General features: G+C 42.9%; 1 protein-coding gene across 2 annotated transcripts in view; it reads left to right on the top strand.

Annotated features, from left to right (window-relative positions):
* Positions 1-22291, top strand: part of ZNF654 (zinc finger protein 654) — a 39454-nt gene extending 17163 nt beyond the window's left edge. For both annotated transcript variants that reach the window (XM_040338739.1, XM_040338740.1), the window contains 7 exons: positions 554-635; positions 2478-2613; positions 4371-4573; positions 7317-7456; positions 8786-8927; positions 10133-12440; positions 22040-22291. In XM_040338739.1, coding sequence (XP_040194673.1) covers positions 554-635; positions 2478-2613; positions 4371-4573; positions 7317-7456; positions 8786-8927; positions 10133-12440; positions 22040-22050 — 3022 coding nt within the window. In that variant the 3' untranslated portion in view covers positions 22051-22291. The remainder of the gene's footprint in view (positions 1-553; positions 636-2477; positions 2614-4370; positions 4574-7316; positions 7457-8785; positions 8928-10132; positions 12441-22039) is intronic.
* The last annotated feature ends 1700 nt before the right edge of the window (positions 22292-23991 follow it).

Here is a 23991-nt window from a genome sequence, read left to right as displayed (position 1 = left end):
GCTCTGTGATGTCACGGGGGAGTGGAAGAGGACTCCAGTGGCAACCTGTGAAGCTCTGGTGAACTCCATACCCAGGAGGGTTAAAGCAGTGTTGGAAAATAATGGTGGCCACACACAATATTGACACTTTGAGCCCAATTTGAAAATTTTCAGTTAGGGGTGTACTCACTTTTGTTGCCAGTGGTTTAGACATTATTGGCGGTGTGTTGCGTTATTTTGAGGGGCCAGCAAATTTACTCTGTTATATAAGCTGTAACTCACTACTTTACATTGTAGCAAAGTGTCATTTCTGCAGTGTTTTCACATGAAAAGATATATTTACAAAAAGTGATTACATCCATACAGGGGGGGGACTCAGAGCCCTGAAAGCAGTCAGTCTGGAATACTTTTCCCTGCCAGGCACACAAGCAAAGCCTCTCTGCATGCTTTTCAGATCTCTGTGTAAATGAGCCCAAACAGTGGGCTACTTGTGGTGTGAATGCTTGCAGTGATTTAATTTTTTTGCCAGTGTTATTATTTGATGTGTTTTTTATATTGTGGTCTTTCCTTTTAGGAGTCTTTTTGAATTGATGCTGTTTTTTGGAAAAGATGAGTTTTATGAAACTCCTTTGAAAGACATTCTTGGCTCAGTGCAGGTAATTTGTTTTGTCATCTTACGACTCGTTCATACTAGTCCACGTGCATGCTAAAACAGGTGCGAGCTGATGTCCACAATGTAGCAACAGTGAGGAGTGGTGCTTTTGTTGCACTGCAAGGCATTGTTTTAATAAAAAAGAAAAAAAAAGCACAAAAATAACATTTCCTTCACTTCTGTGGACCACTGCTGTCAGGTTTTATTGTAGATCTCAAACTGGAGGAGCGTTAAAAAATGATCTTAGAAAGTACTATTTTACTGAAAGGGTAGTTGATGCTTGGAGTAAACTTCCAGCAGAGGTAGTGAGACCGTCAACAGTAAATGGCTTTAACCATGCTTGGGACAAACATGTATCTATATACAAGAAAAAAAACGGGTAGACTCGAACTACTGTTTGTGTGGGTGGGTTTTTTTTTTTTTGCCATCATGTTTCTGTGTTGGGGAAATTCTTTCTGTTTTGTCATGATTACCATTATCACCGAGAGTGAATGTGTGAGAACATTGATTTTTGGGATGTCACCAGAACAGGAAAAGAAGAAAAACCCTCCAGGGTCACTAGTTCTTGTCCTTTACTTTTCGAGGGGTTTCCTCTCAATACTTGGTTTGGTGTTAGGATAGGAAGTGGAGGAAAATCTTCCCTATTGTACATATAAAACCTGACAGGGGTTAAACCCTCCCTTGCTCTATCCAAAATGGGGGGCGGGTGGATTTAGTTCTACGCAATAATGCATGTATGAAATGAAGAGAAAATATATCATGTGTATTTGGATCTTGAACCTTAGTGGTCGATAAGATTACAGGACCTAGAAAAAACCTTGAGCTGGGCATTTTGGCCATGGGATCCAGAATAAAAACCTAAAGAAAATAAATCTGCTGCCAGAAGCAATAGATTTTTAATAGAGAAGTATGGACTTTGTAAAAAAAATATATATATTTCTATATCGAGAGAGAACCGCTGATTGCTCCATTTCCCCCTCCGCTCTGAGCAGAGAACCATGGCGGTCAATCTCCTCCGACTCTCTGCTCTCTCCTCCAGCACTCACTGGAGCGCTGGGCTGTGAAGGGGGTGGGAGCAGCAGGCTCAGGCTCTCAATGAACAGAGGCTGGTCCAGGCTGCTGGGCGGATCCTGGCTATATGGCCGGGATCTTTTTAGAGCCTAGACTGGCTCCTGTGACCCGTTTTCAGCTGACAGTGGGCTGAATGAGCTGCACTCTTGTGATCCATAGGAGAAGTAGGGCAAAAAAGCTTTGATCATATTTCTCCTTTTTTAAAAAAAAAAAAAAAATTATCTTTTTAAATATATAATTTTTTAATGAAGTAAAAAGTAGTGTAAATATCCTTTTATTTATTTTTTTTAAATAGTCTTGTCACGTGTGAGGGAGCGCACAAACTCCCCCCAAAGTTGCTGGAGTGGTGACCTCACTAATTGGCTCCTATTGACTAAGTGTTGTCCTCCCTCCTGTCCTCTGCAGCAACCCCTCTCTGACCACAGGGGAGCCAAAGCTGCTGGATCACATGACCAGACCGGACTAATAAAAGATATTTGCACTGTTTACTTTATACAGACTATGCGGGGGGGGGGGGGGCAGAATTTTCAAGACTAATTATTAGCCTCATCTACCACTTTAAGAGGAAGAGTTTTTTTTTTTTTTTCTCTTTTATCTTAAACATTTGACACCATATCCCTATTTCCCCAATGGATGATCTCTGCCTCCATGATAATATTGCTAGAGGAAGGCGGCTTTGTTTTAGTGGAGTCTGCTGTTTCCAACACCTTCTGCGCTCCTTGTTAAATAAAAATGGCTGTCTAAATAAAGCATTATGTCTTTATAACTTTTTCAGGAATGCCATGACCTTCTAATGCGATATGACAATATAGACCTACGATTAGCCACGTGTGTAATCAAGGATGGAGGACCCTGGGAGGATCCTGTATTACAAGCTATACTTAAAGGGAAATCTGAACCTCAAGACATTGGTGAGCAATTTGCTTGGAGACTAAATGTCTGGGAAAACTATAAATATAGGAAATGCAATATTTCTGTGCTCCCTGAGTGAGCAAATAAATAGAATACATGCAACAATAAAATGCAGATAATCTGTACTGTAATGTGGTGTTTTTTATTTTATCTATTACTGGTATAGTACCATGAATTTACGCTTTAAATGCATATTGTACATTCACATCAGTTCCTGCCCTAAAGGAGCTTACAATCTAAGTTCCCTAACTCACATTCATACATACACAGGAGCCAATTTCCCCTTTTCACCCCCTGGAAAAATTGGCTGCTCATGACCAAGCCTTTTTTTGCGATACAGCGCTTTAACTGCTGTACCCAAACAAAAAAGAGTGAAAATTTTGAAAAAAACACTATTTTGTACCTTTTGCTATAATAAATATCCACCTTTTGCTTTAAAAAAAAAATAAAAAAATGTTCCCTCCGTTTAGGCCGATATTTATTCTTCTACATATTTTTGGTAATAAAAATCTGTGTATATTGATTGATTTACGCAAAAGTTATAGCATCTACCAAATAGGGCATAGATTTATGGCTTTTTTTTTTTTTCTACTAGTAATGGCTGTGAGCTGCGAATATTTATTTTTATACATCGGGACAGCGACATTATGGCGGAGAGATTGGACATATTTTTGGGACCGTTGACAATTTTATACAGCGATCAGTGCTATAAAAAAATACACTGAATACTGTGTAAATGTCACTGGTAGTGAAGGAGTTTAACTGTAGGGGCATGGGACTGACTAGAAGAGATGACAGATTGCTGTTCCTAGCTGGTAGGAACTCACGATTTGCCTCTCTACTCCTCACAGAACAGGGATTTGTGTGTTTATGACAGCAGCTGGTCGGCAGTCGGTTACTCTACCTAGCTGCAGCTGTACCCCACTAGCTCTAAGACCAAGAACTGAGTAATCACATGACAGCTGATCACTTAATTTTCGGTAGGGATACACTGATATATCTGCCGAAAATTGGGTTATTGGCATTTTGCTAATAGAAATAAAATAAGGTGCCGATAATGGCATGTTGTATCCTGTTGCCTTTAATGCAAGGTCACGTCCCGTTGCCTTCAATGCAAAAATGCCATCCACATTATTTAAATTTAAAACTTTTCTTAACTGTTGGTTTTTGGCCAAGTGCATTCTGAATTTTCGGTTTCAGCACGGGAATTTTCATTTCAGTGCATCACTAGTTTTTGGTCTTCAGTGTCAGTCACCATTATCTGCTATGATACTCCTCCAGCACTGGAGCGTCAGGATGTGGAGGGGGTGGGAACGGGTGGCTCAGGCTCTCAGCTGTGTGCTGGGAGACTGAGCCAGCTGCCAGTCAAGCATCTGGGTAAATCCTGACTTTAACTTCGGGATCCTTCAGGAGCCTGAACTGCCTAAGTGACATCAGCCTACAGTACTCTTAATCCACTGTCGGCGGAATCTGGGCCACAGAAATAAGTGTGACCCAGAAAGAGCAGTATGGCCAAAAAAGCTAAAATGTGTTGGTTTTTAATTTACAGTAAAATATAGTTTTAATGTAGCTTTAGACAGTTATTTTAGCCTTTTTTTATTTTCTGAATCTTCAATATAGGAAAAGGTTCACTTAATTTTAAATCCACTTTATAAATGTTATATATAATGTTTTATAAATGTTAATTATGATTTCATAATGCAATTTATTCTGTAGGTTTTCAACAGTGTTAATATCTTGTATGTTCCCTTGGCAGTGGACAAATACCTGGAGTCTGAGAATCAGCTGTTCTTTGAATTCAGAGTGAGATACCTCATTGCCTGTGAACGCATTTCAGAAGCCGTGGCTCTGATAACGACCTGTCTGAGTCATCCGGAAGTCAGCAGAAATATCTATTACCATCAAGCATACTTCATATGCCTGCACATGACCAAACTAACTGATAAGTTGCTTCCTGAGGTATGTTCATTATATCTAAAGAAAATATCCGTTTCTAATGTGTAAACATTGGATTAAAATGGAGCTCTTGGTTTTTTTTTATAATGTCCTTGAAGCACTCCTAGGTTTCTAGAATTTTTAAAGCCCAACGCTGGAAAACTTGTAAATTCTCCATTTCAATGGGGCTGTATTTGTCTACAAGGATTTAACTGCAGCATCCTATGGAGCCGCCACCCTTGCAGGCAGGGAGTAGAGCTTTGCTCTCTACACTTTGTACATAGAAACACAAAGCCCCATAGGCCTAGGCTGGTAAGGCACTCTCCCGCTCCTCCCTTTTGCTCTTTCGCTCCTCCCTTTTGCTCTTTCGCTCCTCGCTTTTTGCTCTTTCGCTCCTCGCTTTTGCTCTTTCGCTCCTCGCTTTTGCTCTTTCGCTCCTCGCTTTTGCTCTTTCGCTCCTCGCTTTTGCTCTTTCGCTCCTCGCTTTTGCTCTTTCGCTCCTCGCTTTTGCTCTTTCGCTCCTCGCTTTTGCTCTTTCGCTCCTCGCTTTTGCTCTTTCGCTCCTCGCTTTTGCTCTTTCGCTCCTCGCTTTTGCTCTTTCGCTCCTCGCTTTTGCTCTTTCGCTCCTCGCTTTTGCTCTTTCGCTCCTCGCTTTTGCTCTTTCGCTCCTCGCTTTTGCTCTTTCGCTCCTCGCTTTTGCTCTTTCGCTCCTCGCTTTTGCTCTTTCGCTCCTCGCTTTTGCTCTCCCGCTCAGCAAATAGTTTACTGGGGAAGGTTTATTGTAGGGTTGTCCCGATACCGATACTAGTATCGGGACCGATTCCGAGTATTTGCGGGAGTACTCGTACTCCCGCAAATACCTCCGATACCAGAATAGAATACTTCGCCGCCAATGCCGTTACGCCGCCGCCAATGCCGTTACGCCGCATCCCCGCTACCGCCGACTGACTGTGTAATACGCGCGCCGTTCCATTACAGCTTTGAATAGCTGTAATGATTGGCGCCGCCTATAGACACTCCCCCTTGCTCGGGTGAACTGTCCAATCCCGAGCGAGGGGGAGTGTCTATACGCAGCGCCAATCATTACAGCTATTCAAAGCTGTAATGGAACGGCGCGCGTATTACACAGTCAGTCGGCGGTAGCGGGGATGCAGGACAGGTAAGCGGGACATGGCTGGCTACATGGGGGGAGACATGGCTGGCTACATGGGGGGAGACATGGCTGGCTACATGGGGGGAGACATGGCTGGCTGCATGGGGGAGACATCGTTGGCTGCATGGGGGAGACATCGCTGGCTGCATGGGGGGGGAGACATCGCTGGCTGCATGGGGGGGAGACATCGCTGGCTGCATGGGGGGGAGACATCGCTGGCTGCATGGGGGGGAGACATCGCTGGCTGCATGGGGGGGGGGGACATCGCTGGCTGCATGGGGGGGGAGACATCGCTGGCTGCATGGGGGGGGAGACATCGCTGGCTGCATGGGGGGGGAGACATCGCTGGCTGCATGGGGGGGAGACATCGCTGGCTGCATGGGGGGGAGACATCGCTGGCTGCATGGGGGGGGAGACATCGCTGGCTGCATGGGGGGGGAGACATCGCTGGCTGCATGGGGGGGGAGACATCGCTGGCTGCATGGGGGGGGAGACATCGCTGGCTGCATGGGGGGGGAGACATCGCTGGCTGCATGGGGGGGGAGACATCGCTGGCTGCATGGGGGGGGAGACATCGCTGGCTGCATGGGGGGGGAGACATCGCTGGCTGCATGGGGGGGGAGACATCGCTGGCTGCATGGGGGGGGAGACATCGCTGGCTGTATGGGGGGGGAGACATCGCTGGCTGCATGGGGGGGGAGACATCGCTGGCTGCATGGGGGGGGAGACATCGCTGGCTGCATGGGGGGGGGAGACATCGCTGGCTGCATGGGGGGGGGAGACATCGCTGGCTGCATGGGGGGGGGAGACATCGCTGGCTGCATGGGGGGGGAGACATCGCTGGCTGCATGGGGGGGGAGACATCGCTGGCTGGATATGGGGGGAGACATGGCTGCATTTGTGGACACATTTAAAAAAAAGTATCGGTATTCGGTATCGGCGACTACTTGAAAAAAAGTATCGGTACTTGTACTCAGTCCTAAAAAAGTGGTATCGGGACAACCCTAGTTTATTGTGTTTAATGGATTAACATTAAAATATTGTGGGTTTAATACTATTTTACCACTTCCCAACCGCGCTAAAGCCAAAAGTATACTAAAGCTCAGTCGTCTAGTTCTGGGAGACATCCTCATAGTGGTGATAACATAACACCAAAAGAAAGCTCTGTCTAAAAAAATTATAAACATTTCATAAGTGTACAGCACTGAAAATTGGCCTGAGCAGGAAGGGGGGGTGAAAGTGCCCAGTATTGGAGTGGTTATGTATCGGCGTGTGCCATCTTTCCTGTTCAGCACCCTGAAAAAAGGGCATCTTTCGGAATGGTGTGTGTGTGTCTGTCAATTTTAATCTTGTACTAGACAGTCTTAAGATACATGCCTGTTAGGTCAAAATAGTGTTTTTGTCAAGGGCAGCATCAGTGAAGTGAGACAAGGTGGGAAATTTCACCACTGGAATCAGAAATATGAAGCCAGTGAACCTTTAAATTTGCCAGTAATTGAGGTATCGATACCACTTTGAGTAAACTGGCCCTTTATAGACCATTATCAGTTAGGTTGGCATAACACTGTGTGTGTGACAGATGATGCTATATAATATGCTGTTTTTTCATTTTAGCATGTGCTGAGAATGGACACCAGCGATGGTGTAAGCATCATCTGCCGCATTGAAAAAGAGGGCAAGACGGCTTTGGCACTGCAGCTGAGTGAAGCTTTTCTCATCACACAATTGCAGACCGGAAAAATGTATTGTGTATGGTAAGTGTGACACGGGGGGGGGGGACAGTAAGTCGCATTTTTTCTTTCTTCATATGGCAAACTTGTTAAAGGGTTTGTAAACCTTTACGGTTTTTCACCTGGTGAAAAACCTTTTGTGCTTTCTTACCTGAACCTGGTCGCTTCAGCGATGGGGATGAGCACAGCATGCGGCTCTCCGTGGGGGCAATCGAGAAGAGAAGGAGCCAGGAGTGCAACGGGGGGATCCCAGAAAAGGAGGACGGGGGGCCACTGTGCAAAAAACAAAGCTTTACAATCACTTTAATTTTTAGGACTAATTGGCAGTTGAAAGATCACAGCATCTTTTCCTTACATGTTTTACATGGTGAAGATTGTTCACACTTGTGGGGTCCTTCATTTTTTTTTTTTTTCACTAAAGAAACCCCCCTTGTCTCTGCTGGTGAACACGGAAAACAATTTTATTTATTCACGTATGTTTACCTAAAGAAAAAAATAAAATAAATCCTGTTCCCTAAAATCATGTTATATAGCGCAGTGCTTGTGCTGTGTCATTTGGCCCCTTCTGTCACCTAAAAACCTGGCTGATCTTGCCTGGTTATACCCTCCCCCCTGTAAACTGACAAAGGTTTATCATGGCTGCTGAGTCCTGACACCGTGGTCAGTTTACATGCCTTTGTTATCCACAGCTCTGCTCTGTCCCCCTCCCCCCCCCCCCCCCCCTCACTCCCTGCCTGTCTGCTCGTGTCAGTGCCTGCCCCTGCTCTCATAACTACTATGAAATTCTTTTACCCCCCCCTCTGTAACATAACAATGTGTGGCTGTGTTATATAAAAAAAAAAATGTTAAAAGGGGCGGGAAACTTGGTTTCCAGGTCCATCCCAAAACGGCTGCACACTGGGGACATTAATCCTCCAAACATTTTATCCAGGACATGCATACTCCTGAGTAAGCGGAAGAATTTACATTATTGGTGTGTGGGCAATTTTGTATGCGACATGCTTGAGTGAGAATGGGCTCCCACGGCCAGCACTTTTTTTTTTTTTTTTTTATACTTCCAATTCGAAGGAGCGCTCCACACGATGTTAAAAAAAAAAGTAGTTATTGTATACCACCAAAGTAAGGTTTTCTCTAACTCAAAAAATGATATAATCATTTTGGATAGAGCATTGTGTGATGAAGTAGTTTTTCAAGCTATCACAGCATGAAAAATGGCCTGGACAGGAAAGTGGGGCGGTGGTAAAATGCCAGTACTGAAGTGGATAAAGGTAATTTAGGGCATTTCTAGGTGTCAATTCTAAATTCTCTCCTGATATGTATATACTGAAAAATCTAAAATTCTGCTATTTGCAGGGAATTGATTTTCATATGGAGTAAGCTTCAGTTAAAAGTCAACCCTTCAAAAGAAGTCTATGTAGAACAATGCTACAACATGCTGAGGATTGCAGCCAATGTTAAAGTCATCTTTCCCTTCATGAAGACCATCAGAGATGAAGTAAGTGCGTATATGGTTTAACATTTGAGAAAACAGAATTGCATTGAACAGGCCACATATGCCACCCCACACTTTTTAGATATTTATTTGTATCAAAAAAAAAAAAAAAAGCTTAAACATTTTATACATTTACGTTTTTGGTTGTAATATGACAAAATTTGGAAACTTTTTAAAAGGTATGAATAATTTTTTCAAGGCACTATATGTATTTGTGTGTGTGTGTGTGTGTGTGTGTGTGTGTGTGTGTTCTCCTGAAGACACCTATAGTGCATGGGGGTGCGTGTGAACTCTTACACAGACATGTTAAACCAAGTACCGTATTTATTCGAGTATAACGCGCAAAATTTTATACCCAAAAAAAAAATCAAAGTTTGGGTGCGCGTTATACACGAGGGGTGGGGTGGGGTGGGGTGGCAGTGGCGTTCCACTTTAAACCTAGCCTTTTGTATCACCTTGACCCCCCCCCCCCCCCCCCCCCCCCGCGCCGCTACAACGTTAATCACCGCGGGGAACATTACAGGCAGCTTTCGTTTGAATAGCTGTTTCCCCGCCGCGCGTAGACACTCCCCCTTGGACGGATCTGTCCAATCGCGAGCAAGGGGGAGTGTCTATGCGTGGCAGGGAAAACAGCTGTTCAAACGAATGCTGTTTGTAATGTTCCCGCGCCGCGGTGATTAACAGGTGGCTGGACATACAGGGGGCATGGCTGGACATACAGGGGGCATGGCTGGACATACAGGGGGCATGGCTGGACATACAGGGGTCAATACATTGTTAATAAATGATTTTTGGCAATTACAATGATTTTATACCGATTTTTAATCGAAAATTAGGGGTGCGCGTTATACACGTGTGCGCGTTATACTCAAATAAATACGGTATCTAGATCTTATGCCTGTATATTTTTACTAAATAGAAAAATATTTCAATATAAGAAGAAACATTTTAGAAGTGAGTGCGGTGTTCATACGTTTTCAGAAGAGTAGTGGTGATGTGTTCTTACTTAAGGTCGATTCTTAGGACCTAAGTAAATGATACCTGTGGATTTTAATACATTTTGTTTTGCATTTATTTTTTTCAGGCTGGTAATAGATTTTAAATCCTGTTTCTGCATGAGAACAGAGAAAGCTTTAAGAAACACAAGAGTAAATAAAATGGACTATTACTGAATTGAGATATCTTCTAACACTGTTTTTTCATTTCAGGTTGGTGAAGCTGGAGTGCAGCTGTCGGTGGAGCTGTGTGGATGTGCACTACAACTGGATCTTCATAATAATCCTGAAACAAAATCTTTAATTTATAAAACTATAGCTTACCTGTTCCCCACTGACTTGGAGATTTGCAGAATCTGTGCACTATCTGTTTTCTTTTTGGAACGCACTGTGGAATCCTACAAAGACGTGGAACGTTTGTACAAATACTCTGATGAGGATTATAATGAGTTTAATAGCTACGTGGAGAACCGGGTGCGTTTTGAATTGCTTCCTATCTTAAAAAGAGGCTTATTATTTGATCCAGAATTCTGGAACTTTCAGATGATTGAGCAAAACTGTGCAGAACTCCTTGGGGAAAAGGCTGCCTTGGTTACTGATACACAAGAACAATCGGATAATCCGCTGGAACCCAATTTGCCTCCGGATGACTCTGTGATGCAATTACGTAATGGAGTATTGAAGCTCAAAGAGAGAAGCTGTAAGCTAAGACTGCCTTTTCATTCTAGAAGGAATCATACCATACCTAGTCCTAAGCAAATGGAGCATAATGTTCCTAAGCATCCCTGTATTTTGTGCAAAAAGGAATTTTTAGGTGGTCACATATTTAGACATGCGCAGACCCATCACGAAGGAGGCTTCTTTACATGTGTTCTATGTGCCAGAAAGTTCAGAAATAAAATAAATATGCTTCGACATTTAAAACATCACCTAAAGAAAATGCAAAGGCATTCAATGGTGAAATCTGCTGATGCTTCCTCAGACAATGCTATGCAGGTTTGTTCAGATATCGGTGAAGTTAACTCCTCCGAGTCATTGGTGGTTTTGGAAAATGGCAGCTCTACTAGTTCGACCAGTGAAGAGCTGAACATTCTTCACAGTCAAGAGACTGAAATGCAATGCATGGTACCTGATGAAAACCACCTAACGGATCATAACATTGAACTTTTACATCATTCAACAGCTACTCAGACCTCTTTCTCCACTGATGTTAGTAATACAGATGACGTGTCTGCTGCACTAGGTGAAATAGAAGCAGTGGAGGAAAAGTCTGACAAGGCCTTTACTGAATGCATTAAGCTAAATGGGTCTGTCTTTGATAAAGGAGAGCCTGATGTCAGCCACAAGGTTAACTACCAGTGCCCTGCTAAGGGATGTCATCGCGTATTCCAGCGTGTAAGGGCTTTGAACAAGCACGCACGGAAATCCCACCCATCTGATGAAAATGTACAGCAACACATAATGGCGTGGAATAAGGGCAAATGCCGCTTCTGTCAGAGAAAGTTTACCAACGGTAGGCATTTCATGGACCATTTAAAGAGACACACTTACCCAAATGTCTACTTTTGCCAGCAGCAAAGCTGCAATAAAAACTTCAAGTTTGTAACTCATCTTGCAGAGCACCAGTTAAGCCACGAAACTCTAATATTTCAGTGTGGCTTCATAAACTGCACTGAGGTTTTTGAACAAATCTCTTCCCTTTATGAGCATGAAGCTCGGCACTATGAACAAAATGCTGGAGAGGTTGGTAACGCTTTACCAGTCGAAGAGCCAGTAAGTCCTGTTCCTGTATGTAGCCTGCCACAAGAGGACATGGAAAACAATCAGCGGCTTACAGAATCTACTAAAAAAGTACAGACTGTCAGTGATGAAGTAGTAGACTTGCCAGTTCCCACCTGGAAGTCTAGAAAAGAAGTTGTAGAACCAAAGACTTATAAACAGACTGAGAAAAAAATGAATGGGGAAGTGCAAACAGCTGAGCAAACTCTACAACCGAGTTGTAATGACTCGGAACCAACCAACGCCGATAGCTGTCAGGAGACCGTTCAGGAAACGCCATCAGTTGTTGAGGAACAAATTCCAAATGGATATATTGTGCAGGAACAGACTGTTTCAGAAGAAGTAGACACACCTGTAACATTGGATGGCACTAGAGAAACTGCTACAGACATAACGCTGCATTCGGATACGGCACAGGACGTTGAGCAAAAAAACATTGCAGTGGAAAATCGTCTTGAGGACTCTAAACCAAATCAACCCGCTAAATCGGCACCAGGTGGTACACGGCTCTATAGCAGGCCCTTGCCTCCGAGTTACCTAGATGAACAGTATATTAGCATGCCAAAACGTAGAAAAAGTAGCCAGGATCGCTTTCATGAAAACCCTTGCGAGTCAAAGACATCAGTAGAGAAACTGAGATGCGGGAAGTGCCTAACGAACTACTGTAGCTCAGAAGCACTTGACGAGCATCTAGCACAAAAGAAATGTCAGCTGTATTTTGGGTTTGACTCAGATGATGAAAGTAAGTAGTGTGGCTGCACAAAATGGTTTGGTTTTAAATGCCAGTTGTCAAATAGAAAGCCCCCGGTACAAAAGATTTTGAGCAGCCAAAAGCAAGTCAGATTGTCGCCTGTAGAAAGATTCCTCCTGAAACATGCATGTCTGTGACAGGCAAAGCTCTGATACTTCTGGATAGTGTCGGCTCTTGCTTCGACTGCCCTTCTTCCCCTTCCTATGGCCTTATTGATGGGTTGTCCCATTAGCAAAATAAATATATGTGAGGCAGGAGGGGACAGGGAATCTGTCACTGCTGGTGGCGGAGATTTTCCTGTATTGAATGACTCCACCATATAAGGGACAAGGAGAGTCGCTGATCCAGAATATGCATAAGGATAAAGTATTTTGACACGTATAACATTTTTGTTCCTGGTCTGTAACTTAAAGCGGATTTTCACATGTGATGCGCTCCCTTTGCCTCCTGGGATATGTATGTTTCGTATCCCAGGAGGCATAGGACTCCATTGAAAAAGGAGGGTTAGGGGCACGTCATCACAAGGCCTGGCTGCTGAACCCAGAGTGTCAGCAGGCCTTGCGATGTATAAGAAGATGATGAATGGCGTAGGGCAGGATTCTAAAGGACACCACTGGATTTACTGGGCGGGTAAGTATCCAAAATGTCCCGAACCAGCATCAAAGTAGGATGGGGTTTGGTAAAAAAAATAAAAGGGGGGAGCTGTAGATCTGTTTTAAATTATTGAAACCAGACACTGCTAGGCAACTGGTATTTTTAGATGGAGGTCAGCAAAGGCAGTAGCTATGCTTCTAAATGCTAAACTCAATGGCATTTTTAACGTGTGTATGAAGGAAAGGAAATGATAGGAAATCTTTTATACTCCTACATTGTGACAGCAAAAAAAAATGGAAAATTGGGTTTACACCCGCTTTAAGTCTGTAATTGGTGCCAAAGGTGCTTCAACAAAGTTGAGCAAAGGCTGTGAATACTTGTGTACGTGTGTGTGGGTTTTTTTTTTTTGTTTGTTTTTTTTGGCAAAGATTCCAAACGAACGTCTTTCAGGTTGTCATTTATATGGGGTATTTTGAGGGGGGGGGGGGGGAGAATTTAATCCATTTTGGAATAAGGCTGTAGCATAACAAGATATGGAAAAAGTGAAGTGCTGTAAATGCATTTAAAAAAACAAAGCTTTTATTTACTGCCTCTCCAAATAATATAGTAACACCTTAAAGTGGAACTTTACCCATAAAAACTTGCATACAATAATGCTCTTTAGCAAAGAACAAATATTTCACATTAATAATCATAATTCTATCAAAATTAATGTACGTTGTAAATTTGCCTCCAGCACTGTTTCTTCTTCCTGGAGGCTGCCATTTTCTTGAGTCGCTAAGCAGCAGTAAATCTTTAGGCGGTCAGAAGATCGGCTTCTACAAATATGACTGTAAAAATAGAGAGCAACTGAGCATGTGCAGAGCAGGGTGAGACTGTTTTTTGCTGTATAAACAAAATAGCCACTTATTTTTAACCACTTAAGCCCCGGACCATATTGCTGCCTAAAGACCCAAGGGGTTTTTACAGTTCGGGACTGCGTCGCTTTAACAGACAATTGCGCGGTTGTGCGACGTGGCTCCCAAACAAAATTGGCATCCTTTTTTCCCCACAAATTGAGCTTTCTTTTGGTGGTATTTGATCACCTCTGCGGTTTTTATTTTTTGCGCTATAAACAAAAATAGAGCGACAATTTTGAAAAAAATTCAATATTTTTTACTTTTTGCTGTAATAAATATCCCCCAAAAACATATATAATTTTTTTTTTTTTCCTCAGTTTAGGCCGATACGTATTCTTCTACCTTTTTTTTTTGTAAAAAAAATCGCAATAATAGTTTATCGGTTGGTTTGCGCAAAATTTATAGCGTTTACAAAATAGGGGATAGTTTTTTTGCTTTTTTTTTTTTTTTTTTTTTTTTTCCGTGACTGCGACATTATGGCGGACACTTCGGACAATTTTGACACATTTTTGGGACCATTGTCATTTTCACAACAAAAAATGCATTTAAATTGCATTCATTATTGTGAAAATGACAGTTGCAGTTTGGGAGTTAAACACAGGGGGCGCTGTAACATTTAGTGTTCACTTTGTGTGTGTTTACTAGTGTAGGGGGGTGTGGCTGTAGGAATGACATCATCGATCGGGTCTTCCCTATAAAGGGAATCACCCGATCGATTCGCCGCCACAGTGAAGCACGGGGAAGCCGTGTTTACACACGGCTCTCCCCGTTCTTCAGCTCCGGGGAGTGATCGCGACGGAGCGGCTAAAAACAAATAGCCGCGCCGTCGTCCCGGATCGCTCCCCGAGCAGACCCGACCTCCGCATGTACCGGGGGGGGGGGTCCCGATCGGACCCCCCACCCACGTCTAGCAGAGGACGTACAGGTACGTACATGTGCCTGTCCGTGCCATTCTGCTGACGTATATGTACATGAGGAGGTCGGGAAGTGGTTAATGATTTTTTTATTATAAAAAAAATACATGCTCTGTGTAATGGGGTGCCCTGCCAGGTGCTAATGGATTTTCTCTCCCCCCCCCCCCGCTTCCTATGATGGTACTCATGCGTCATTCGCAAGCTAAGCTGCTTGCCTCTATTCAGACACTTAGACCCACCCCCTGCTCTCTGCTGACAGGTTTTGATTGACAGCGGCAGGAGCCAAGCCTCTGAGAGCAGGGACCAGGGAGAAGAGCTGTTGCAGATGTGCACAGCCCTGGATCCAGATTGGGTTCAGATTAGGGGGCTGTGCTACCATTAAAAGGATTTTTTATCTTAATCCAGAGAATGCATTAAGCTTGGGAGGGGACTTTCACCTTTATAATTTAATGTTGTATATAGCTATACCTGCAAAAGGGACCAGCCTGATGCGATCTAGCAGGACTTAATTTTCTGACAAAAGTTCCCCTTTAGTTTTATGGAAGAAAGAAAGTTACCGCTCCAGGTGGATTGTTGGGATGATCAGTATGTTCTCAGAAGATCAAGGGTGCTGGCAATGCACAAGGCAACAAATGGAAAAAGAAAATATGGACAGCCGCACTCCAAAAAACCTTGGTTGTCTTTATTTAAAAAAAAAAAATGCACTAGTCACAGCACACAACATGGGAGTAAAACAGCTGACGCGTTTTGCACTATAAATTGGTGCTTAATCTCAGCTATGATTAAGCACTAATTTATTTAGTGCGAATCGCGTCAACTGGTTTACTCCCGTGTCGTGTGCTGTGACTTGTAGTGCATTTTTCCTTTTTTTTAACTAAAGACAACATCAAGGTTTTTTGGAGTGCTGCTGTCCATATTTTCTTTTTCCTTTAGTTTTATGGTTGTTTACAAAGCCACTGCTGATGTATGATTCACATAGATAAAATAAATACACACACACACACACACACGTCCATTTAGTAATTAGACTATGACACAATCGATACATTTTAACACAAGGCATGTAAGATGTGATACACAGTTGGTGTACAGAACGCCTCAATAATTGTAATTTTCCTGCTTTTTGATTGGTTCACTGATTGTCCTAGAAGTCTGCAATAAGATACAAGTCAGTTTTAGGCATTCTCTGTAGCAAAAATGTATTTTGGGTGAGATGCTCCAAATGGTTATTCACTTCACAAGAGATGCGCCCCTTTAAGTTTCCTTGTTGGAACCCTGCAAGCCATTCACATTCACTCTGCAGACAACAAACCGCTACTTATTCAGAACAGAAGTGGATAGGAATCTGCGAGAAAGTTTAAAATCTTTGCCATGTACATTGATCGCCCATGCACGTTTTTTTTTTTTTTTTTTAAATAAGTTACTCTTGGAGCTCCTCATTTTCAGGGACTCTAAAGTGATTGGACAAGTTAATACTATTCTAAATTGCCAGATTTGTTTCTCAATACTGTTATTGAAAATAACTTGCAGCAAACTCCTACCTCTAGTCCAGAGTTTCTCAACCAGGGTTTCTAGGGTTTCTCCAGAGGTTGTTAGGGGTTCCTTGAGCAATTTCTGCCTCTCAGATAAGTTACCCCTGACGCCAGTTATATATTTAGCTATCTGTAAGGGGGAAATTCCTCCCACAAGTGTAAGGAGCATTCTTCCCACTGACCATCACACTAATTATGAGTTGTAGATATAGTAATTTTTAGTAGGGGTTCTCTGAAACCAAAATTATTTAAAAGTTTGCTCTAGTCCAGTGATGGCGGACCTTGGCACCCCAGATGTTTTGGAGGTACATTTCCCATGATGCTCCACTACACTGCAGAGTGTGTGAACATCATGGGAAATGTAGTGCCAAAACATCTTGGGTTCCAAGGTTCGTCATCGCTGCTCTAGTCTATAATGGACGTTGCCAATTGCTGCATTTTCTGCCTAGTAGTACTTTCCAAGCCTTCACTGTAGCTGTCATTTGCTGCTTGCTTGTTGATCTTTCTGCCTTTCGTTTCATATTTTTATTTTTTTAAGAAAAAGGGGAAAAAAACAAAAGAGAAACAGACAGCATATATGGATATTACATTACAGCTTCCTCTTCAGCTATATTACATTGCATATATTACATCAAAAGAAAATAATAATACATCCACAAGGCCTTAAATTCCAATATAACGGGGAAAAATGGCAAAAAAGAATTCTATTCAGTTTCATTTTTATTAGATGCAAGACCTGTTCAGTTGGGTTTGAGGTCAGGTGACTGACTCAACCATCGAAGAAAGATCTTGGGTTGCTTTGTCTGATTGCCCATCTGTACTGTGGGACCATCCTTTCAGTTTTTAGCAATTGGCTGAATCTAAGCAGATAACAACCCTCTTGTATGCTTCATACTTCATCCAGCTGCTTCTGTCCACAGTCCTCATCGATGACAGTGACCGAGTTTCGTTGGGAGCCATACATGTACTGTAATACTGCCTCCCAACATCTTTTATGGATTGTGGTGTGCTTTGGTTCATGAGCCACTCCTCCACTTCTCTATACTCTTCTTTTCCCATCACTCTGGTAGATATGGTCAGTTCAATTTGTGTGAAGAATATTGTTCCAGAACTGGGTAGAAATGTTATGTTTATCGGTGGTTTGCAGCTTGTTGGGAACAATCTGCTTCTCTTGATTGTAGACAATAACATTGCTTTGCTTGCCTCCCAGAGAGTGTTTGTGACTTGGGTAGATGTTGTGAAGGTGCCCGTCTTGACCATAAAAGAAAAAAGAATGGTCTTCCGGCTTTTTGGTGTTAAGCTCACCAGTGTGTTTTCTTTTATTACAAATTTGGCCACGTGTGAGTTTTTTTTTTTTTTTTTCTATTGCTCCAAGTTTGTTTTTGTTTCCCAGCATAATACTGGTCTACTTAAAGGGGTGGTTCCCCCTAAAACAAATTTCTAACAATACATTCGTAAGACCGCTTACACTGCGGGTAGGCTGGCTTTTGTTTTGTTTTTTTAGTACATACCTCGATATCGCCATTTCGTCCCTTGGCGGTGGGCGTTCCTAGTTGATTGACGTTCCTCCGACGGGCACATACGTGACGTCACGACTTTCCGAAAGAAGCCGAACGTCGCTGCGCAGGCGCCGTATAGAGCCGACTCTATACGGCGCCTGCGCAATGACGTTCGGCTTCTGTCGGAAAGTCGTGACGCGCAGTATGCGCCCGTCGGAGGAATGTCAATCAACTAGGAACGCCCACCGCCAAGGGACGAAATGGCGATATCGAGGTATGTACTAAAAAAACAAAACAAAAGCCAGCCTACCCGCAGTGTAAGCGGTCTTACGAATGTATTGTTAGAAATTTGTTTTAGGGGGAACCACCGCTTTAACTTGCTTACAAGGGGAGATTTACTGAAACTGGAGATCGCAAAATCTGGTGCAGCTGTTCATGGTAGCAATCCGCTTCAGCTTATCTAATTAAGCTTTGACAAAAACAAACCCTGGAAGCTGATTGATCTCTATTCAGAGCTGTGCCAGATTTTGCCATGGGGCCCTTTTACACATGCGGAAAGTGTGTCCGTATTTCATCCATCCGTTTTCGGATAAAATACGGACATACATGTATCCCTATGGGATAGCGGGTCCGCTGACACCTGATCTCATCAGTGTCCGCTATACTCCGATTCTGCAGACGGAGGAAAAATCCAATTTTTTTCCATCCATCTGCGGATCTGATTAACACGGACAGACGGTCCATGTTCATTAGATCCCCCCCCCCCCCCCCTCCATAAAGGAGAGCGGGAGTTCTGACAGGGACCCGCCCTGTCATCTGCTGGCTCAGCAGGGATCAACGGAGTAATCCTCGCTGAGCAAGCGAATAAGAAAGGTACGAATCCTCACGGGATCCGTACGTGTGAAAGGGCCCATTATGATCCAAAAAACATCCCTCGGTGTGGTTCTCCATGAAGGTCCTGGGCCTCATGTTTGCCCCATTTTAAAGCCACTTTGCTCAGTTCCACTTAAGGCCTCTCCAACAAAATACTTTGTTTGCCTGAAACAAATACAATTCATATCTCAACTCCCCCATGCTTCTCTCTGGAAAATAGTTTTTATTCTCCCATAGTCACTGAAGATGGTACAATGTCAGCCTGTGGGCTATATCCATTATCAGGAGGGTACCAGGAGTAAAACGGCCTTTAAAGTATATCTGGTCATCTCCTGTGTGAAAAAAGGCTGTCCAAGAATCTCTGCTGTCCACATCTCAGGAGTGGACAATTAAAAGGTGAATTTTCTCAGTGGGAATGTTCCCTTAATCCTAACGTCTTCAATTTGTTATGTAATAAATTAGGGACATCCGATGTGGACATCTTCCCAGGTTGAAAAACAAGTTACCAATGTTTGTGGCCAGAACCAAGGTTCACTTCTAGCAATAGCATTGGATGCTTTGGCCAGTCCCTGGACTGTTCAGTTTAATATCTGCCATCTCTCCAGTGTAGATTATTTCTCAAATGCTTTTGAAAATTCGAGAAGAAATTGCTGATTCTCATTCTAACAAAGTGGCCTAAAAGAACTGGTACACAGACGCTCAGACTTCTAGAAGATGACCCCTGGCAAAAACTTCAACCCCGGAGAGGTTACTCTGGTGCCTTGCATTCAGGCCTTCCTTCAGTCGGGACTATACCAAAAATGTGGTTTTGAGTACTCTTAAGGGAAAGGTTTTGGCCTTGTCCATTCTATTCCAGAAGCCTTAGGTTTCACATTCACTTGTTGATACCTTTTTAGGGTGTCTCATAGATCAGACCCCAATTATAGCACCATGTGCTTTCTTGTGATCTCAATTTGGTGTTCTCTGCCTTGCGGAACCCCACCTTTAACCCATTTGGGCACTCGCCATGGGCGATCTCTTCAGCAAAGTAGCCTTCTTAATAAAAAAAACAGTTGGGACTTTATATGAGGCTTTGAACAGTTAGAACAAATGCCTTCATACCTATTAAATGGGAGAATGTGGGATTTTATATGAATCATGCAGCCAAAGAGATAACACGGCAGGGTGTGTCTGGTGGGTAGTACATAATTGATAAGAACCACATATGTTAACTAGTTTTGCAATGTGCCATTATGTAAGTGCATAAAGTTTATTTTATACAAATTGGTAACATTTAAGTTCATATTGTAGGCAAAGATAAAAACCGAACTTATTGACGTTTGTCTTTATAATATAAACATGATAAAATCTTGAATAAATTGGTACACTTCAATAGGCCTAGCATGTGTAATATTGATATGTTGGTCATCTTAAATTTGTATTAAAGAAGGGCATCTGATAGCTCGATGTGTTTCGTGGCTAGCGCCACTCATCAGGAGCAGAAGACAGCAAGAGTCTATAAAAAATATTAGAATTAAAATATACTATAATATGGAAATGATAGAAATATATGTATACATCTAATCATACCTACAGATCAACAGTAGATCTTGGTGCAAGCATGGAGAGCTGGAGGCTGGGAGCTGAGGTAGCATAACCCACGGCAACTAGATGGAAATTTGACAGCCGAGACCAGCAGTCCCTGGAAATAGTCTCCCATATGACTTGTCACCGTATATAACAAATGTAAATAATATAATTTATAATGGTATATAAAGTGGAAATGGAGTGACTAATATAAATATTAAAGCGAATATGTTAGTGCTGTGACCAAGAAAAATGAATGGGTGGAAAGACTATGCAAGAAGGTGAAAATAAAGTGATAGAATAGTGAAAAGATAATGATATAATCCCACGAAGGGAGATAAAAGTGAGTACAAACAAACCCTATACCAAGGGGCATAATATTACAAGGAAAAAGGTTGCAGAATGAAAAAAACTACCACAAATATACTTGTATGAACAATAAAGTCCATGTGGTGCACCATTGGAGAATAAAACATGGGGATTGTCCTGGTTAAGCTGAATGAAATGTGTGTGTGTGTGTGTGTGTATATATATGTGTGTGTGTGTATGTGTGTATATATATATATATATATTTTTCCAAACTAGCCTGAGATGGGCCACGCTGCCAGCCAATGGCAGAAAAGTGCCAAAAGCTGAGCAGCAGACCACTCAACAGCGGGGGGCTAACCTCCTCATGTAGGACACGAATAATAATGCTGGCGTGCTCACGCCACCGTAGGTGATGCGGCGCTGTGGGCGTGATGTGGATACGCTGCGCAATGTCCACCCAAACCCCCACAAAAAACAGGAGTTGGGAGGGAAGGGGAGGACGCCTGGAGCGCATCGCAGCTCCTGGGACTGAGAACAAGAACAGCCAAACCCCTCATCCCAATGCACCACAACCAGAGCAAGGGATTTGCAAGGCACCCACTGCCTCGCTTCCGGTCAGATCACTGTGGCGATCTTAAAGGAAGTTTGGGCCACCCTTCTGCTTCCACCCCCCCAAACAGCCATTACAGGTTCCAGAAAACTGCAGGACCAATCGCAAATCGCAGCGTGGCTCACACATGCATAGTTGGAAGCCGGCAGTGAAATTGATAGGCTTTACTCCTGTATTCCCTTAGTAAAGATGTTGGCACCTGCACCTAAAGCCGATTTGAAAAATTGGCTTGGGTGAGGCCAGTGCTGGATCCCTGAGCAGGTAAGTGTCCTTGTATTAAAGTCAGCAGCTACAGTATTTGTAACTGCTGACTTTGAATTATTTGGGGGGAGAATGGAGCTCCTCTAACATTACTGATCTCCTGTTACTTTGTTTAGCATGCTCAGAAGTACTAAAGAGCTTTTTACCCCACCCCATGACCTGGTGCTGGGCCAATCATGAAACGCCAGTGCTGTCACATGCTCTTCCTTTCTTCCATCCCCAAGTAGAATAGAAAAGGAGTCAAGGAATTTGAATATTTGCTGGTGAGGAAAATTTGTTGTTTCAAACAAAAATACTTGGTACATGTGTGTGAATAAGCCTCATAGTAATGAATGAGGTTTCTAATTGTAAAGCATTATCGGGTCGATATGAAAACATTTGAATGGGTCCAACAGAGAATGCTTACCATTATATTTGCATTATATAATTCTATACTGCATATTCTATAGTATGTGTTGGGTTAAAGTGAATTTGCATGAGATAAAGCTTGAATGTATTTAGAGATCTAATATGTTTAATCCATGTTCTCATAGGTGCCTGGTGAAAAGCTGCACAAGAAGACAACACCATCCCCTTTCCCAGTATCAATTTGGCCTTATTAGGACTTACCAGCGTTCATATTTTTACTGAAAATACTCGTGGAGTGCTAGATGTGTATTTTAAGTCCAAAAATTAATCATGTTCATTTTCACATTTTAGCAACAGAGAAAAATCGTGCCATGTAATTTTGAAGTGTGTACTGCCTTGATGGTTGGTTTGAATAAAATATTTTATATTTATCACAACTGCCTTTGTCAACCTTCCTCTAAAAGGACCATTGTCCACTCACCAACGTAAACTCCTTTTTTATTTATTTAAATAGTTTGTACAGTTTTTTCCAGGAGTTTTTGTACACGTGAATACAGCCATATATGCTGATTTGTATTGCTTATTAATGTGATTTGGGTGTTACGATGATGAATACAAACTGATGTCTTGTTCAGTAGAACAGTATAAAGAGCATTGAAGATTTTGCATTGGCCAACAAGAGTATAGATCTTTTTAGTAGGTTCAGCTCTGATATTAAATCTGGTATTTTTGCTGCAAGAAATATACCTACTAAAGGTTAATTTCATCCAAAACTAATATTTGAAGCGATTCGTAAAGGTTTTGTTTTTTAAATCGATCAAACATGGTATTCTTACCTGTTCTGTGCAGTGTTTTTGTCCAGAGAAGCTCCGATCCTCCTCTTTAGGGGTCCCCCTGCTGGTGCTTCTAGCTCCTCCTCTTCAGTGTTTTCCACCTTAAGTGCTTACTGACAGACAGGTGTGTGTATTTCGATCCCGAGCTGCCTCTGTGTGTCCATTTACTGGCCACACTGCACTCTGGTCATTGGCTTTGACTGACAGCTGCAGGTGCCAATGATTACTGCTGCTGTCCCTGAGCCTAGAGGGGCACAGTGCTGGATCAAAATCAGGCTCAGATAAGTATTTAGGGGGGCTGGGCTGCACATGAAAGTATTTTTACCTTGATGCAGAGACTGCATTAAGGTTATAAACTTTTAACCTGTACAACTACTTTATGGGTCCTTTCACATGGGCGGTGCGCCCGGCGGACTCTGCTTTGCTTAGCAGGGGATCGATCCGCTGATTGTCGCTGAGCAGGCGGATGACGGGGTCCGTCTCCGTTCCACTGTGCTGAGATGAACCTGTCAGAACCCCACTGTTCTCTATGGAGAGATCAGATGAAAACAAATCGCCTGTCCTTTTTTCATCCGATCAACCAGACGAATGGAAAATAGGGCCACAATCTGTCTGGATTTCATGTACAGGATTGGATATTAGAGGGTGTCGGACACTGCTGACATCCGCTGCGCCGTAGGAAATGGAGGCTCCGATCAGGTCCGCCTGAAAAACTGAGAGGTGGACCTGATTGGAAAGTCCATGTGAAAGGGGCCTAAGTGTGTTGTGTTTTTGTTTTGTTTTTTTGGGTTTTTTTCTTGGTTTTTTTTAATGGTCCGTGGCAAACTGCCTAATCGTTGCCAGCTGTTTGGTGGTAATATCAGTGGGCATGAATTTGCACACATCTACCAAAGCCATTTCAAGTGGTTTTGGTTTTCTAGCTTGCAGAATGTGATCGGGGTGACCTCCTCTAAAGTTTGAGCACCTAGGACTCGGGTTGGAGGAAATGGAACCAATAATTAAGGCTGGGAGGTCTTGCTGCTGGCGTCCAAAGAGGTGTGAAAAGCCAAAAGATCTCCTAGACCCGTGATCATCAACCTTGTCCTCAGGGCCCACTAACAGGCCAGGTTTGCAAGATTACTAAAATACATCACAGGTAATTTGCTGCTCAGTGATTGCAGTATCCTAGTCTGCATCTCCCCAAGGTAATACATAAAACCTGGCCTGTTGGTGGGCCCTGAGGACAGGGTTGATGACCGCTGTCCTAGACCACCAAACTTTGCCTATTTCTTAACTATTAATTTTTGGGAGACTAAGGGCTCATT

This window comes from Rana temporaria, chromosome 2 (assembly GCF_905171775.1).
Source record: "Rana temporaria chromosome 2, aRanTem1.1, whole genome shotgun sequence".
In the NCBI taxonomy this organism is placed as follows: domain Eukaryota; kingdom Metazoa; phylum Chordata; class Amphibia; order Anura; family Ranidae; genus Rana; species Rana temporaria.
The sequence above is the reverse complement of the archived record's forward strand: the minus strand, read 5'-3'. Positions and strand labels throughout refer to the sequence as shown.